This window comes from Leucopleurus acutus, assembly GCF_964270905.1.
Source record: "Leucopleurus acutus genome assembly, chromosome: 5".
NCBI lineage: Eukaryota > Metazoa > Chordata > Mammalia > Artiodactyla > Delphinidae > Leucopleurus > Leucopleurus acutus.
The window spans coordinates 59,790,934-59,809,711 of record NC_139147.1 but is presented as its reverse complement, the minus strand read 5'-3'; the positions used below and the strand labels follow the sequence as shown (position 1 = coordinate 59,809,711).

The window sequence follows — 18,778 nt, the reverse complement described above, 5'->3', positions numbered from 1 at the left end:
CGTTTTGTAAGGGCAATTTTTCCATTTCCTGGAGATGCTTGGTGAAACCAGTCTGAAATATTCTTACAGTCCAATATTCTTATAGTCCAGACCAATATTCTTACAGGCTCAATACATGAATGGCTCAGTAGGAAAACTGTTTCTTCTTGATCTGAAATTATTTTCCTAGGTATTTCCTATCAATTATAAATCAAATTTTAAAGTCAAATAAAGTTTAAATCTTGTTTTGATTTTGAAAATAAGAATCTCCTTAAAATCATATTTGTGAGTGGAAGAAAGCTAGAAAATCTTGTAGTGCAACTTGTTATCTTATAGCAGGATTAAACGGCTTGAACAAAGGCTCACAGTTAGTTTAGTGGTAGAACTTGGGATGGAGCTATGGTTCCTAAATTCCATTGTAGTGATCCATTATATTTTCACATTCTTTATCAATTACTCAGTGGATAAATGTGGCTGTCAGTGTGATATAGTGGAAATTAATACAGAGGTACTGTACTTGAATCCCATTCTGTCACATATCAGCTGTGTGACCTCTCTGAGGCTTACGGTGGTCGGGTGGTCGCAACCTATAAAATGGGAACAACAGTCTCTACCTTGCAGGTAGAGCCTGTGAGCCTGTGAGCCTTGAATGAGATAAGGTACATAAAGGACCCAGCACCGAGCCTGGCTCAGAGCACTGCTCAGAACATCAATACTAGTATCATAACCACTATCATGATTATTAATACCATTAAGAATTTCTACCCAGAATAATTTCTACCTGGAGCCCTAAGTATGATGGAACCTTGCTGGAGTAGATGGACATTAATAATTCTGAAGCTCCAAAGTCCACACTTATTGTATTACTACATTCCCTAACAAATGGGGCTGCTTTGCTGTTTTGACTGTCTTTTCAGATTGTGATAAGGGTCTCTTTGAACTGGCCCTTCAACTTCGAGAGAAAAGGCTGGACATTGAAGAGGCCTTAGTTGAAGAAAAGAAAGTGATCGATAACCTCAGAAAGGAATATGATACATTGTCCAAAAAAGTATGTTGGTCTGCCCTTCTCAGGTCTGTTCATCCTCTCCCAACAAGCTACATCTCCTTGCAGCTATAATATTGCTATTTTATAGCAATGGCATGAGTTAGGACTTCTTGTAAGAGAACAGACATTTCCCATGTTATATCCATTTACAGTTGTGGTTGAGGGGCCATTGCTCTTTTAATGACTGGGACTTTCTTTATCTAAATCATTGGCCTCCAAACTTTTTTGATTACATACTTCTATAAGTAAAAAAATTGTGGAGCACATATTCCCACAATAAATGTATATTTATTTATAAATTATATACATGAACTATTATACTAATATATTTTATGTATTAGGAAACATTTGCAAAAACAGAAATTAACAAGAATAAGATAAAAGTAAATAGAAATTGAAACTTCTTTCCGGACCCCAGTAGATGACTTTGAAAGTCTGGGGTGTATGCATTCCATGTGGGAGGCCACTAAGCTAAACTTCTGGTACAATTATAGTGATTTTTCTGCTGTATCTGCTCAGTTTCCCTCTTAAGTACTCTTTCCTAGAGCAGCATCACTTGACTCATATTCAGAAATATTTTTGATAGATTGCTTCTCCTCTTGAACAAGGAAATGATTTGGAAAACTTTCTAGTATTTTAGGAGATGAAGCTATGTGCTTTAGAAATACTGTAGTTAGTAGTTTCATTACTTTAAAGGGCTTTTTTCTCTAGTTTATTGATGTCATTATGACCAAATGAGATTTGAACCATCCAGACAAAGACATTCCAGGCTGAGAGATGCTTTTTTTTTTTTTTTTTGCGGTACGCGGGCCTCTCACTGTTGTGGCCTCTCCCGTTGCGGAGCGCAGGCTTAGCAGCCATGGCTCACGGGCCCAGCCACTCTGCGGCATGTGGGATCTTCCCGGACCCGGGCACTGCACCAGGGAAGCCCTGAGGGATGCTTTTACTGCAGAAAACAAAAGGGAGATGGGGACAAGTCTTCTGAGTTTTCATTAACAAAACCTATACAACTCTGGGGTCATTAGAACAATTGAAAAAGTGGTGTGGATCATGACTTAGCAGGAAGAGAATAATATATATTGCTGGGCTGCAGACTGGGATCGTCCATTTAATCACAGTCCAACAAAGCAGATCCAGCTCATGCTTTTGCTTCCTCCCAGAAAGGCTTCACTTACCACCTCGGGTATATATTCAGTGAATCTTTTCAACATCTCACACATGGGGCTTTCCACAGGTCAAGATTGTGGCAACTAATCTGAATATGGCCGAGGAGGCCCTGGAGGCTTATCAGCGTGAGAAGCAGCAGCGGTTGAATGAGCTGCTGGTTGTGATTCCTCTCAAGCTCCACCAGGTGACGGGTCTGAGAGGTTGCCCCACCCTGTCTGAGCAGGAAAGCCGTATGACACTCAGGCTTTTCCAGAGAAAAATTCATGGGCCACTAGGGGGCAGAAGTGCAGTCCTTGTGAGAAATCTACCTGTAGAATGACACCCCAACTTTTCTTACCCCTTCTGAGATTGTTATAAAAGCATAATATGAAAACATGTATATTTCCCTGTGGTCCATTATCACTTTGAAAGTTGAATCATTTCAAGTCTGAAGAAATGAGAAGCCTAGGACTTAAGGGAATGGCTTGGAGGTTGAAATATTGGCTCTTGGGCACATGTCACTTTTCACACCATCTTTAAGTAGACATGAACTAATGATGCAAGAAGTAGCTTCACTTAATCTCTACTTGTTAATGAGGGAGGTTAAGATAAAAGGAAAATATTCTTTCTCTTTTTTCCCTCTTTGTTCATCTCTATATCCTGCTCAAACTGCAACTTACATTAAAATGCAGAGATCATATCAGCGAAGTACATGTTTTGTCACGTAAATAGAGAAAGCTGTATGTTAGAAGAAAAACCTAAGATCAGCCTTACATACATCTTGTTTAACCTGACCCAAACAGGATTAGCGATCTGTAGCAATTTGCCTAATATGCCAACCCTGAAATGTCCGTTCCATCCTTATGCAGTAGATATCAAGCATGGTCTTTTTGGAAAGAAGTGCTGTCCCAGAGGGACATAATGTGACTTCTATTTGAAAGTGGCTTCCTGCTTTTACCTTACTCAGTGGTGACAAGGGACAGAGAAAGAAGTGTTTCCCTTATGCTTTCCATGACCTTCAGTTTACCTTGGTCTTTGTCTATTTTGATTTGTTTTGTTTTGCTTTTGTAGATAGAGTATGTGGTATTCGGAGAAATACCTAGTGATCTTTCTGGAACTTTGGTCTTTTCGAACCACTCCTTGGGACGACTGCAAGAACGAATTGTCCAGCTCCACGAGGAAAATTCCCAGCAGCAAAAACTTAACAAAGATTGCCGGGAACGGCGTAAACAGCTCATCCGAGAAAAGAGAGAGATGGCCAAAACTATACAGAGTGAGTATTAAGCCCGTGGCTTATTTAGTAATATTTATTGATTAGAGAGGGAACTGTCAAGTGACCATCTCCAACTTTGAAAACAGTAGGTCATCACAGATCGGAACCACTGAGAGGAAATAACACCTTCCCGTCTTCCCACTTACTCTCTCTCCTGATTCTATCAAAAGGTCATTCTCCTGGTTTAAAAGGATAAATATTTTGTCACAGAAACAGTTTCTTGCAATTTTTAAAGGTTTTATGTATAATAAATTATAGAATAATACAGCAATAGCCCCTGTACCCACTAGCAAGCTTAAGAAATAAGCATTGAAGATACAACTGAAGGCCCTTCTCCTTATAATACTGTTCTGCTCTCTTCTTCCCCAGAATCAACCACCAGGCATGTCTGTATACATATGGATGTATCCACACACAGTATACAAAGTGCCTTTGTATGTTTTTAACTGTAATATAATATTATTCCTATCATTTTGCAGTTCACTTTATTAAACCAGTTTTTGAGAGTAATCCGTATTGCTACAGATAATTACTCATTTTAACTGGTACTACAATATTCCATTGTAGGACTATAAGAGTTTTTCTTCAGTCTCCTGTGGATGGATATTTAGGGTACTTGTAATTTTTCATGATTACAGGCAGTGTTACAGTGAACCTTCTTGTACATGTCTCCCTGTGCATGTGTGGAAGGAGGCGAGTCCCCAGGACTGGGGGCTCTGGGTGAGAGGGGGGTGTGTGCATTTTCCGCTCTCCTGGGTATTGTCAAGTTGCCCTCCAAAGTGGCTGTACCCTTTTCTCGCCCTTGGCAGTGTGAGAATTTCCTGGGCTCCATAGTCTAATCAACACTTAATACTGCTAGACTTTCATATTTCTGCCAACCTCGTAGATGTTAAAATTGTATTTCACTGTTTCCTGAAGTCCTTGAGGTTGAATGTCTTCACATAGCTTATTTGCTGTTTATTTGTGTTTCCTTTTCTTGCCTGTCATACACTTTGCCCAGTTTTTTACTTGTTTTTTTTTATTTTATTGATTGTAGGGAGTTTTTTCCTATATTTTATGTCTTTCTTTGTCCATCACATTCACTTCGAATCTTTTCTAATATGTGTCTCGCCTTTTTACTTTATTTAGTGTATCTTTTTGGGATACAGACATTTAAAAATCTCAATATAATTAATTTTATCAATCTATTTATAGTTTGTTCACTGTGTGTGTGTGTGTGTGTGTCTTAAGAAATCCTTTCCTATTTTGAGGTCACAAAGATATTTTTCTATCGTTTCTTCTATTAGTGTTCCTCACATTTACATTCTTAATTCAGATGGAATTGAGGTGTACAGTATAAGATGTATGGAGTAAAGACAATTCTCTTAAAATACCTTTTGAATATTTGATATATGGAACATATGTGTAAGTGATGAAGTATTCCAACTTTAATAATAATATTACCAATACTATAATAGCATCTACCTTAATGCCACAGACCTGTACACTTTAAAGATTAAAATGGTACATTTTGTTATGTGTATTTTACCACAATTGAATAATAGTTTTTAAAAGAAAATTTGAAAAAGAAAAATAATGGGAAGAATATAGCCGTCAGTCAATCCAAGTGGCTTGGATTTGTAGAGGTCAGTTTCCAATGAGTGATGATGGTTCTACCCTCATGGGTGGCTGGATTATAAAATTTTAAAATACATGTTAGGACTCTATGTTTGAATAACACTTATTTGAGACATAGAGTTTTCTCAGGTATAAACCTTGAGGCCCCAATGTTTCTCACGTACTTCACATTCCTTTGGCTTCTGTAGCCTGTGAATGTTGTTTATATTTGGAAATACTATTTGTCAAACCAAGGAACAAACTAGTATGAAAATGAGGAAAGAAGCTTATTTCCTTCTGAGTAACCTCACAGTTTGGAAAAATGTGTGAAGATAAAATGAAGTATTCACATTTCTGGAATGTTAGTTGAAATTAAAAAAAAAAAAGTCCCATGTGGTTCAAGTTTTATTCAGTGACTTTGAGTTCTTCTCCTACCCCCAGTCCATTTTCTGAAAGCAAGTTGTGAGTCTGGTTAAAGACTGATCTCCTAATTCAGAAGGTGAAGCTAGGAGTGGTTCCTTTACTGTATCTCAAAGAACAAATGCTTACCAGTGATGAGAAACACCACAGTCACTCACTGTTGCCTGCCTCCATCCCTAGACCCAATGGGGAAGAAGAGGAGAGTCTAGAACATGGGCTGGGGAGGTAAGTTCTCTCCTTTTCAAGGAGAGCACAGCTTGCAGCCATGGGGACAGAGGATGGGGAGTGTTCCAGAAGCCTTTATGTGCCCAGGGAACACTAGCTGGCCTGAGTCAGGAGAAGGGTGTTGTTAGGCTGGTTCCACAGTGGCGAGGACCAGAGTCCATGTCCTAGTACATGAGGCTGCCTTGGGAGAGGGGACCCTGTTATATGGGGCTAGCTGGGGCAAGTCAAGGTTCTTACTGAGGGAGGCCAAGCAGGCAGCCACAGGCTAGCCACACATGTGCCAATAATCCAGTCATTTCATTTGCATCACTGATTATCATGGCCACTGCATGACACAAGTCCATGGGGCGCCACTCACGTAGAATAGAAATGAATAACCCTCCCTGGATTGTGCAAAATGGCAGCCATGCTGATTATACCATTATCATTCAGCCATAACGATTATACCTGAATACAAATTCCTGTACTGTAACAGAATTGCATCATCTTGTTACACCTTAGGGCCTTCAGACTTCACTTAGGGGACTCTGGTGACTGAGAAAATCTTGTTACAAGATTACACTTTCTTGGGGAGCTCAGACTCCACAAATGGAATTTTCTCCAGGTTTTCCAGTGTTCACATGTTGAGGAAACACAGTAAACAAAAGTAAAACATATTGCATGTTAGATGGAGAGGATTGTTAAGAAGAAAAAATTAGAAAGGGACTGGGAAAGAGTGCTGAGGTCCCTAGGAAGCCAGGGAAGAGCTCCCTGGAAAGGTGATATACTTACTAAGATGTGGTTCTCCCTGGTTAGGGGACAAATTACATTTGGTTACACCTTCAGAAATGGGTGTTTTGGAAATGAGTCTTTCACCAGTCTCACAACTTGTTTTCAGAAAATGGGCTGTGTGGAGTGAGTCATGTGGCTATTCGGGAAGAGAATTCCAGACAATTCCATACGAGAATATCCACGTGAGCCTGGAATGTTTGAGAAGGTTGAGAAAAAGATGTCTGGAGTGAATGAGGAGAGAGGTGTGGGAAAGGAGGTGGGAGAGATAATAGGGGCAGGGCAGGACAGGTAGGACCTTGTGAACCACTGCAAGGATTTTAATATTTTTACTTGGAATAAGATGGAAACTTCTGTTCAGTGACTGTTCTATTCTCAACACCAGATGTTATAGAGATCAGTAATAAAAAATTAAAGACTGAAGGCTTCATAATCCCATTTGGGCCCATGAATAATCTGAGGAGGGGCAGATCAGAAGGTGTAGCCAGTTGGGAAAGATGAGTCCCTTTGACACAGGAATTTGAAGTAGATGAAAAGACAAGAGAGCAATGGGCATTCTAAGTGAGGAAAGTAGTAGGTGAAAAGTCACAGAGGAAAACCCAACTGGTAACGTAAAATCTCTTATCATCTTCCTGCAAAAGCTGTTCCTCAGAATGGTAGTGGTATTGGTATTATTCATTTAATAACAGTGGGATCTGGTGAACAACCTGACAGTGACTGTCTTCTTTTAGAAATGGAAGAAACAGTCAATCAACTAATGGTCAGCAAGTTTGGCCGTGTGGTCAACCTAGAAGCCCTTCAGACACTTTCTGTGAATACAACACTTGAAGAACTGAAGATCAAGAAACTTCGAAAGGAGCTATCAAACGCAAAGGAAATGAAGATGTGGGAGGTTAGGATGAGAGGGCAGGTGATCCACTGGGTGGAGGCAAGAACTCCTGGTGAGCTTTCAGTGGTTCCTACGAAGCATCTGTACACCTGGAGGCACGTGTGTGAGCCCCACTTGGTTCCTTCATGATCTTAAGCCTGTCTCGGCTTTCTTACCATTCACTTCGTTGAGCCACTGGTCTATCTTGGGATGAAAGCACTAGCATTGGGTCTGGGATCCAGGATTCATGTAAATATGATGGCAAAATGGCATGAAAGATTACAGAGAGATTCTACTCTGAGGTCTGCATTAATGTATAAACGTTCTAATAGTGTTAGACATGAACTGCTATACTCTGAGGACCTAATTGTATTATTCTAAATAGCTTTTGATGCTATTTCCATTCTGGAAATTAGAAAAACATCTCTGAGTAATACATTTTATAACAAAGTATCTACTATTTAGCTGGTAGGGTCTTAGAAGGTATTAAATGCCTACACTGTTCCCGGAGCCATCAGATGAGGCAGTACCCCAGTGACAGCCTGATTCAGAGACAGGAACTTTTACAGAGATTTTATAAGCCCAAAAATAATTATGGCTTCTCCAGTTTTCTGTCTTCACAGTAGATAGGGAAGGAGGAGAGGTTCCTAGCGCTAATCTTTTTTTTTTTTAATATTTATTTATTTTCCTTATTTGTTTTTTGGCTGCCTCAGGTCTTAGTTGCAGCACACGGGGTCTTTGTTGAGGCATGCGGGATTTTTTTGTGACGGCGCAAGGTCTGCTCGGGTTTCTCTCTAGTTGTGGCGTGAGGGTTTTCTCTCTCTCTAGTTGTGGCACGCCGGGCTCCAGGGCACGTGGGCTCTGTAGTTTGCTGTGCGTGGGCTCTAGTTGATGCGCGCAAACTCAATTGTTGTGGTGCGTGGGCTTAGTTGCCCCATGGCATGTGGGATTGAACCTGTGTCCCCTGCACTGGAAGGCGGATTCTTTACCACTGGACCACCAGGGAAGTCCCTCCTAGTGCTATCTTGTCTCATCGAAGATTTTCCACTGTACCGTGAAGAAACAAATTACTTCAGTGTTCGTGTCAGTGGGATGGTCCCTATCAGGGTAGTGCTGGAGATAATATGTGCTATCTAAAATAATTTGTTGGAGTAGTAGGAGAACAAAGGAAAGCCACTGGCACATGTATGGCCATTCAAGCGGGACACCTTGAGGATCCTGGGCCAAGACTGGGGAAAAAGCAATACAGGAACATTTCCTGCTTAAAGGATCATTCTCCCTTTTAATGAATGAATACCATCACTCAGTAGGCACCCTAATGTCATTGCTCAACAATGGAGTGATGCCTATCTTATTTTTACCTACTTTCATCCTGCTTACATTCTTCTTTAATCAAACCAGACCCGGTGCACTTGCTTCTGATATTAGTGGCTTATTGTATTTTTCTATGTGCACATCACTCCATTTGCCTGGTGGTTTTGATCAAATCATTCATTTTTCTCTGCTTCCTCATTCACTTAATCCATTTTGCATCTTTCTGCCCCGGTAGGAAAAGATTGCTCAAATGCGACGGGAATTGATGATGAAGACAAAAGAACACACCAAAAAACTTCATCAGATGAATGATTTATGTACTGAAAAGAAGAAACTTGATTCTCAGTTGAATATTCTACAGAACCAACAGGTATGTTCCTTTTCTTCAGACCTTTTGTCAGAATTGGGGATGTTCTATAAAGGGACTATCAAGTGCTGGCTTTTAAACAAACCTTGATCTTGGACGTTTCTGGCCCACTTGGGTCCCTGAGGACAGAGTTGATACCGTCTATATTAAAATGAGCCTGAGGGACTAGCTTTACTGTATGAATTCATACAAGTACTAATTAAGGGATTTGCCTTGGCCCTTGGAGAGGTAAGGTTACTTAGGTATAAATAATGACATCAACATGCTCCCTGAATTTGGTGTCAAACATCCATTTCCAATACAGGTTTACTTCCTTTGACCTAAAGGGGGCCTCCTGAATTATGGGAGGCCACATGTTACTTATTAAAACACTTGTTACTTTTTAGGGCTTTCAACTTGCTTTTATATAATATTTATTGAGGCTAACCTAGTAGTACTTAATACAGCATGTGGTGGATAATACTTATTTATAAAGTTTCACCCTATTTAAGCCTTGCCTTCTAGGGACATAACACATATGGCATATTCTGAACTATGTGCTATAATCTTTTAATAGTACCTGCAAAAATGCTGTTTTTTTTTTTTTTCTCTTGGTTTTCTTTACGCGCCCAGGAAATGTTCTAAGCCAGGGGTTCTCAAAGTGCGGTTCCCCCAGATCTACAGAATCAGAGGCTGTGGGGGGAGGGGTCCAGCAATCTAGAACAAGCCTTCCGGGTGATTCAGCTGCATGCTAGAGCTGAAGAGTCACTGGTCTAAGCAGAAGTCCAAAAGAAAGAATGAATAAGAGGCTCTGGGAGGTTTACAACTAAAATAGAGAGGAAGCCTAGAATCTGACTATCAAAGGCCCTTTAGCCACTAAAGAATTATTGAATGAAGGGTCACAGCAGTATTCAAGAGCGGTGATGCCTAGACAGACTCTTCACAGAGTCGTCAGGGAGTAAACATCTGTTGACTTGATGTGCTTTGAACGTCCAGATACCTTGGAGAGGAAAGAGTTTGGAGGCAGATCAGTTGACTGGGAAAGGGAATTAATTGTGTAGGTCTCTTTACATAGTATATCTTTATATATATATAGCTTTACATGTATGGTCTCTTTCCATTGGCTGTCTCATTGAATGTTCAAAATACCACTTTCCAAAGCTCAGAGTGGTGAAGTAACGTGCTCATGCTCTCAGAGCTAATACGTGGGGAAGTTTCTTTTTTTTAACATCTTTATTGGAGTATAATTGCTTTACAATGGTGTGTTAGTTTCTGTGTATAACAAAGTGAATCAGCTATACGTATACATATATCCCCATATCCCCTCCCTCTTGCATCTCCCTCCCACCCCTCTAGGTGGTCACAAAGCACCGAGCTGATCTCCCTGTGCTATGCGGCTGCTTCCCACTAGCTATCTATTTTACATTTGGTAGTGTATATATGTCCATGCCACTCTCTCACTTCGTCCCAGCTTACCCTTCCCCCTCCCCGTGTCCTCAAGTCCATTTTCTACGTCTGCGTCTTTATTCCTGTCCTGCCCCTAGGTTCTTCAGAACCATTTTTTCTTTTAGATTCCATATATATGTGTTAGCATATGGTATTTGTTTTTCTCTTTCTGACTTACTTCACTCTGTATGACAGACTCTAGGTCCACTGACCTCACTACAAATAACTGTTTCGTTCCTTTTTATGGCTGAGTAATATGCCATTGTATAAATGTGCCACATCATCTTTATCCATTCATCTGCTGATGGACACTTAGGTTGCTTCCACGTCCCTGCTATTGTAAATAGAGCTGCAGTGAACGGGAAGTTTGTTTTTAAACTGGGGGCTGTCTGACTCCATAGCTATTACTCTTACAACAATCTAGGCATGGATTGGGATGAAGATGGCAAGGACAAAAAACCAACAGTCAAAGACATTTCAAAGTAAGAAGAGCCAAAATTTGTTTGGATATGGTAAAGAGAATGAGGGAAAAGCTAAGGTGACTTCAGAGTGACCGTCTGGACTGACTGCGCATGAGGGGCCGTGCATTTAGCTACAAGTAACCAAAAGCCCCACTTTTGAAGAGTAGCTTAAACAAATAGGGGTGCTTTTCCTCACTTAACAAGAAGTCTGCAGGAGATGACTGAGGGGTTTTAGTTTAGTGGGGCTGTGATGTCAGGGCCAGTATCTCTGTGACTCTCTCAGTGGCTGAAGTTTCCTTCAGAGTCACAGACAGCTGCCCCAGCTCTGTGGTTGCTGCCCAAATGCCAGACTCTTGTGTCCCTTTCATTAAGAAAGCAAATGTTTTCTGCTACATCTACTTAGCCACTCCCAGCTGGAAAAGAAAGTGGCTAAGGTTAGTGTTTAGTTTTCACAGCCCCTGAAGTGAAGGTGGGCAAGGGAGAAGAGGCAAGAAGGTACTGGGGGCTTCCCTGGTGGCGCAGTGGTTGAGAGTCCGCCCGCCGATGCAGGGGACACGGGTTCGTGCCCCGGTCCGGGAAGAATCCCACATGCCGCGGAGCGGCTGGGCCCGTGAGCCATGGCCGCTGAGCCTGCGCGTCCGGAGCCTGTGCTCCGCAACGGGAGAGGCCACACGGTGAGAGGCCCGCGTACCGCAAAAAAAAAAAAAAAAAGAAGGTACTGGGTAATGACAACCCCTACTTATGAGGCAGGGCTGCCATAGTAAGTGGGGTAACAGACAAATCATGGGCTTTTGGCTTCAGGTAACCTGGTTCTCATCCTGCTTCCAGTCCTTAATATTATAGTGACTTGGGCCAGTTCATAAACCTGTCAGTTTCTGTATCTTTAAAATTGGAATAACACCACCTGGTTCTGAGTTGTGAGGATCACGTGAGGTCGCAGACATAAAGCACCTGGCACGGAGAAGATAACTAGGTGTTATGTCCCTTCCTTTAATGCACATTCAGATTTATTGAGCGTCTACTTATGTAACAAGTTCTAGGGCGGATGCTGGGTAGAGTGGTGAGATCCAGGCATATTGGGCTCTATTTCTAAGGCACAGGATCTAGCAAGAAAGATATCAAACAAGCACTTAGGTCAAACCATAGGAAACTGCTACTTTTTAGGCTAAAAAATGGTCACGTGTCACAAATTTCAAATGGTTCAGTCTAATAACTACAATGATGAGTGATGGATGATTTGACAGAACGTAGAACAGGAACCCTAACCCAGCCCATGGGGTGAAGAAATCCTCCCTAAAACTGATGTCTGAAACATGAGCAGGAATTGGCTGGGCAGGGGAAGAAATCGGATGAGGGAATAAAGATTTCTTTTTTTGGAAAACAAGATATGGGCTGTATAGGAAAAGGAGGTATCTGGCCTTTTAGAATTGCAGCGATGAGCCCTGTAGGGTATGAGTGACTGATAGCTAGCTTCATGAGTTACCTTCTAAAGGGGATTTGCATTTTAAGAGTTGCCTTATTAGCTCAAAGGGACACCTTTCCAATGGTAGGATTTCAGTGGAGGACTTGAAGGCTTCTTAAAATCAGGAGCGGTGGCTCTTTTAAGTCAGGCACACCTAAAAGACGAATTAAGACAGGGGTGTTTCCATAGTCCAAATGGTGCTTAAAGCAGGGAGGTGTTTTCTCTCAACAGGGCAATGCCTTCCAGGGCCCCCGGAAAGCAGATATTGTGGCAAGAGAGAAGGTCACTGAATTGATCCAAGTCCAGGCCGAAAGGATTATGGCCTTAAAGGAAGAGGTTGCTCTTTTGCGTAAGAAAGGTGGCCTTGTTCTCCCCCCCATTCACTCTCCACAAGAGAATGAATGAAGCCCGTGGGCCTTAAGTTTGCTTTTTTCTCAAATCCAGCCAAGATTTCTGACACTTCATTCAACAGATGTTCTGTTTCCTTGTCGCCTGCAACAATCCTACTGTTTTAAAGTGAACTTATCTGAAAGTCTACAACCACATCCAGTCATGTAGTTTTAATAATTTCCCCCCAACTGCTTATCTTAAAACTGACTACAGCACCCAACAGCTACTTATTATTGAACTGAACCAATGCAGATGTGTTTGCAACCAACTGGGTCAAATATGAAGTCTTAGGAGGCTGTTACCTTAAATCGCCAGAAACCATCGGTAATATATCCTGTTTTAGGAAATTTGTTTTTTGGTTATCTGAATTCTTAGCTATTAGCAAGAAAATCGATCATTCAGCAAACCATGAGAAAACTTCCTTTTCTTGGTCGTTGGATCCTTGGAAAATAAACTTTGATGTTATCAGGTATTCTCTGAGAGGACACAAGAGAACAAAAACTATTTTGCCAACAATATCTGAGAAAAATGCAATTTAGAATTTTGACATTGTTAACGTCATAAAGCAGTTATTTGAGGGGTCGGGATTCAGGCAATGCAGACAGAAAGAGCAGAGCGGTTTGCTTTAGACTGGCATAAAGCAAAAAAAATAAACAGCTTCCTGAATCACCCATAGTTTTAGCAACCTCCTTAGCTCTGGGTGGAGCACAGAAGTGTGTTTTGCAAAATGGTTGAGAAGGAGGCTCTTCTCTGAAGGTGTCTGCAACTCTACCAGTATTCTAAGCACTTCCTATAGTTTCTCATGTCCTGTGCCATTTTCTTTGTTTCTACTCGAGTCATTTGCTGGTTTTGATATAGATCAGGAAGTAATGAAATAGATCCCATCACTGAGAGATCAACTCTCATAATCACTTTTGATTGTATACAACATTTAAAGTAATTTGGGAGTATTCTTTTGGTTTGGGGGTAAGTAGTCAGTGGAATTCATCTCAGAATGATTTCACTGATATTTGGATTTCTGTTAGTAACAGAACATAGCACTTTAAATTCCGTGCTCTGTGGGTGCATTTTAATGAGCTACTCCCTTGAGGCCATCCCAGAATATGAATTGGTTACCGAAAAGGAAAGGGAAAGGCGGCAATGTTGCACCAATGTAGAAAGTGACCTCAGCAAGGTCAAGTTTTCGTAACCTGTCTAGCCTGCTGATCTGCCCCCCAAAATTATAGACAGGACTTGGGGTTTTTTGTATGTTGGAATATATATATATATTACAGGGGGCCACTTGGCCTCTTGTGTCTCTAAGATCCTTTCATACTCCTATTTGAGAGGTCCAAATAGCTCACTGTTTGTGCCCATCACCACAGAGCTCTGATGCAGCAGCTTTTCTACTGGAGAGCACCCTTTACCACATTCTCTGCTGTACACACTAAACTATGTGTGTACACCCTTAACTATGTGTGCCCTTCAAGCATTTCAAAAAAAATGTGCTAGTCACAGTTCTGAGTGTTTTACCTACTTAGTTATTCCTGCATAAAAAATCACCCCCAAACATAGCTTAAAACAACATTATCTCACCCAGTTTCTGAGGGTCAGGAAGCTGGGAGCTACTTAGCTGGGTGTTTCCAGCTCGGGTCTCTTACGAGGTTGTAGTCAAGCTGTGAGCTGGGGCCGCGTCCATCTGAAGCTTGGCTGCAGCAGGAAGGGCTACCACCAAACTTACGTAACTGGCTGGCTACGCCCTTGAGCGGCCGCCTCGATACAGTGGGTGGTCCCGGAGGAGACACTATCCCCTTGTTGTGGTGAGAGCTAGGGTAAAAATTACATTATTTTCCTGGGCCTCATTGTCAGACAAATGAGAGATCTGGATAAGCTCTGAGGCTTCTTCGCATTTTGAATCCTGAGATTCTAATTGCAGCAAGAATGAATTTAGTCTATGGACGAGTAAAACCAGTCAGGATTATTACTTTTTCCCAAACTGAACTAGACAAAATCACTAAAGTTTACAATATTAGGTATTCATACAGCACGTTTGGGATTTGACAATACAGTTAATTCATTTTTATTTTGAATTAGCTTTCGTTTCATTTCATTGATCCCAGGCTTAGTCTTGAATCTATAGCAACTGAGTCTCCGGGAGGTTTAATAGCAAGCAGGAGAGCACCAGGGTGCAGCCCTGGCTGGGGGTGGATGGAAAGCTGTCCTAGTCTCCTGATCTAACTGTGCTCTGCCTCCTGCTGTGCCCTTAGAGAAGGCAGCCTCGCCTTTGAAAGAGGCCAAAAATCTGCCTTACTTGTGGATCAACTGTTAATGTCCCTTGGCTATTCTGAACCCTCGTCCATAGTATCATCAAATCTCAACATTGAAAGAAAAACTGTAGAGTCCAGCCCCTCTGTCAGAACTTCACAGGAAAAGGAGTTTCTCATTCCTGCCGACTCAGCCTGTCCTGTGTGGCTGTCCTGAGCCATGAGCTGAACTCCACACCACCACCAGCTCCTGCCCAACTAGGTCTTACTCTTCCTTTTGATTAATTTATATAGCCTCTGCTGACTGAATCAGATTTTTAAAAGGCACTATAATAATTAACCTGAATCTAAAGAAATGCAAGATGCGATGAAACTGAGTATCTAAGCTGTTTCCTTTTCTAGGCTAAAATTTAAAGGCCTGATGCCTAACCTTTTCCTCCTCTCCTGCAATTGGCTAAAGTAAATATGCACATTTATCTCATTTAACCTGCCTTAGAAGTGCTTTTTCATTCCCAGGCTTTTTTTTTTTTTTTTTTTTTTTGAGAGCTAAAAGCACTGCTGTCACATAAAACTGCTTTCTGCACAGCACTGGAACCATACCACTTCCATAAGCTTCACCAAAACTCACCTTGACAACCACTGGGATCATCAAGCATTAAGAAAACAGGGGAGTTTTCTTGTTTTCAAAAGCCAATGGGCTAGAAGTTGAGTTATAGCCCAGATCTGAGAGGTAAGATCTGTCCCTCCTGGAAGTGACCTCTAGGCCCTTGATGCTAGATTGTGTCTGAAGTCACAATATCTTATCTCTTCTCTTCCCTGCTCTACGTCTCCTTTCCTATCATTTCCGTATTCCTACAGTCCTTCATTTCATTTCTTGAAATATTTTTAAAATACTGCTTTTCTGAAAACCATGTTCCAATTTAGCTGCTGGACAGAGAAAGGATGCAGGAATCTCTTCTGGCCAGCAGAGGGCGCACTTGCCCTAGACCATCAGTCACCTCCTGGGGCTTTCTTAGGACTATTCAATTTGTGACTGGAGTGTGAAGCTAGGGTCTGCCATTGATGACCCGGAAGAGGATTAACTGTTTCAAGTGGATTTCATCTGTAACTCAACTCAACTGAAATCTAAAAGGTACCTTTCCCTCCTGAAAACAGTTAAAGTGTGGTAGGGTCTCAGCAAAAAGCTTCAGCCTCCATCTACTTCCACTTGCCCGGACAAAGGTTGATCCTGTGGTTGGACGGCAGTGAGTAAATGTTGATTTTAAACAACTAGTGAGTCAACTCCCCTGGCCACGTTGCTGTTTCTTTGGAAAGAAGGGAAGTGAATTTTACGAGGCACCATATGTTCACCTGTAGCACAGCACTTCACTAAATGGCATTTTGGAGAAAATACTTAGTCTTCAACACACACCTGTATAGAAAAGATGAGCCTCATTCCTTCCGATCTGACCATAGCTTTACCTCAAGTCCAGTCAGAGAACGGTGAATCTGCTTCTCCTCGCCCACTGTACACTGTGTCCCTCTTGGACTAAACAGTTACCACGCATCTGCATTAATGAAAACACAACTGAGAGTCAATATTTAAAAAGACAAAATTAGAAACATTTGCTACCTTTTCCAGACTTCTCCTCGATGGATCTGAAAACATCACAAGTGGATGTTTCTTCAAATACTCAGACTGAATCCTAACATCTAAAGAGAATGCTGACTCATACATGACTAAGCTGTAGGTTACAGGGAAGACTAAACATTTATTTAGACATTACAGTGTTTATTTTTACAGAGATATGTTGCCACAGATTATTGATTCTGGAAGGTTTGTTAATGCTTACAGTACTATACACATCTTAGTCTAGTCTCACGGGCATCTTGGGAAAACGTTTCCTTTAGCACCAGATCCAGCCACCGTCACGGGTGGCTGCAGCCTCTGATCGCACGGCCCTGGCCCTTCTCTTGCAGTCACTGTGGACAGTGTGCCTAGGAGTCCTCCTTCCACGGGCTTCTCTGTGGGCCTTCTGCAGGGGCCCAGGCAGCGGCGGAGGGTCTAAGGGACGGGCTGCCTCCTCAGTCTGTGCTGCTCTTTCCCGGTTGACTCCTGTTCCGTTGCGGCTTCTTTGCTTCCCACCTCAGACCTCAGTGGGGAGGATTCCCTATGTCTCTCCAGAATTATAAAAACATATACATTTATTTACAAGTGCATAAATATATAAATATGGCTATTATAGAAAAATAAATACCAATTTTCTCTCTTTTTTAAAGAAACAACAATATATAGTGTCTTTCTGGGATATCAGCTTCTGCCTAAATTGTAGGAGGTGGTATTTCAAAAGACATGTGAACCGGTGGGCTGGGGGAGAGCCGCATCCCAAGTTCCTGCCCTACGTAGGCCCCCACGGGGTGCTGGGGACACCAGTCTCCTCTCCCCGCAGGGCAGGAGTCGGGACTGGCCACCTCTTCAACCGGTACGAGGCCCAAGCAGCACCGGGACCCTGAGGGGAGAGAAAAGTGGGAAACGTTAGAATCCAGACTGACCAGGAACTAGTGCTCAGCAGTACTGGGTCACCCTCTCTCTGGGCTCTCTCTGGGAGCTGGTTACTGGCTTTAGAGGAAGGACAGAGACCTACAACCACAAAAAGGACAATTATACTCCCTCTAAGTATGGGCCACTTCTTACCCACGTCCCACCTGCACATTTCAGTGGTGGAAGCGTGGAGACCCTCATGCATCTACCCTATAACCAGGGGCAGATGACGTCAGCTGAGCCCAGGAACCGTGCAAGAAAGTTCTGCTCTCTCCAGGTGTGGGCTGCTAGTACACCCTTCTCCTGTGCTTTCTGGCCATGAGCATCTCACTCGCAACTCATGCCCCCCGATGGAGGGAGTCCTGTGTAGATGCTACTGGGGTCTGGCTCTAGGAGGTACCTGTCTTAGAATTTCATCTCCCAGGGTCTGGGAGCTGCATGTGACCTGGAAGCCACACCATGGAGGCTATAAGAAACAGCAGCTAATTCTCTGAACCAGCCTGTGCCCAACCAGGTATCAAAAAGATGGGCACAAAGGAGGACAGTGGGCTGGGCACGCTGTGCATCGAGTCCCTTGGAGGGAAAGTTCTCTGGAAGCACAGAGTTCTGATAATGTGAGAACCTGGCTTAATGATGGATGCAACCTCATTCCTTAATTAAGAGACAAGACCCAACACAGCAAGGTACTTCGGAGTGATTAGAGAGTGCCTCTTAGTGTGATGAGAGGCGGCGGGAATTGGTGAGTGGCCTTGAGATGCTGAGACCAAAAGGGCTTCTCTCCCTGAAATGGAGAAGTGCCCGGTCTCTCAGCCTTTGAGGACAGAGCTTGCCATGTTGGACCCACCTGACACTCCCTGCAGATGTGCTGGGCCTTCAGCAGGGAAGGAGGTGGCCAGCTCCCCTTTGCACCCCCATCTCGGATATTCAAGCTGTGGACGGTCTTTACCAGACACCGCCTTCAGGGACTGTTCTCGCCCCGCCTGCACGTCACTCCCGGGTCGTGGACGCCTATACCTCACCTCATCCCCAGCCTGTTCAACCGCCCGCCCTGCCCTCAGCACTGACCTGGGTGAGAAAGAGGGTCCCACGTGGCTTCCAGCCCAGGACCCTGGGGTACACGCCTCATGCCGGGCTGGCCCGTGGCTGCTGGCTGCCCCTGGAGGTGGTGGCAGTCCTGCTGAGGCTGGAGCAGCTGGCAAGCTGAGTCATCGGGCAGCGTGTATAAGAGCGAGCCCTCGTCCGGGTTAGACTTGGGAGCCCTGCATGCACAAAACC

The 18,778-nt window shown here is 42.8% G+C and overlaps 2 protein-coding genes across 5 annotated transcripts in view; one reads left to right on the top strand and one right to left on the bottom strand.

The window, feature by feature from the left end:
* Positions 1-12,754, top strand: part of CFAP44 (cilia and flagella associated protein 44) — a gene marked incomplete at its 3' end in the record, with an annotated part of 129,528 nt that extends 116,774 nt beyond the window's left edge. The window contains exons 29-34 of the mRNA XM_082839952.1: positions 897-1,027; positions 2,259-2,375; positions 3,242-3,443; positions 7,184-7,344; positions 8,870-9,004; positions 12,581-12,754. Coding sequence (XP_082696078.1) covers positions 897-1,027; positions 2,259-2,375; positions 3,242-3,443; positions 7,184-7,344; positions 8,870-9,004; positions 12,581-12,754 — 920 coding nt within the window. The remainder of the gene's footprint in view (positions 1-896; positions 1,028-2,258; positions 2,376-3,241; positions 3,444-7,183; positions 7,345-8,869; positions 9,005-12,580) is intronic.
* A 4,529-nt stretch (positions 12,755-17,283) lies between these two features.
* BOC (BOC cell adhesion associated, oncogene regulated) overlaps positions 17,284-18,778 on the bottom strand; it is a gene marked incomplete at both ends in the record, with an annotated part of 40,283 nt that continues 38,788 nt past the window's right edge. For all 4 annotated transcript variants that reach the window (XM_082840205.1, XM_082840206.1, XM_082840207.1 and 1 more), the window contains 2 exons: positions 17,284-17,471; positions 18,569-18,762. In XM_082840205.1, the coding sequence (XP_082696331.1) occupies positions 17,284-17,471; positions 18,569-18,762 (382 nt within the window). The remainder of the gene's footprint in view (positions 17,472-18,568; positions 18,763-18,778) is intronic.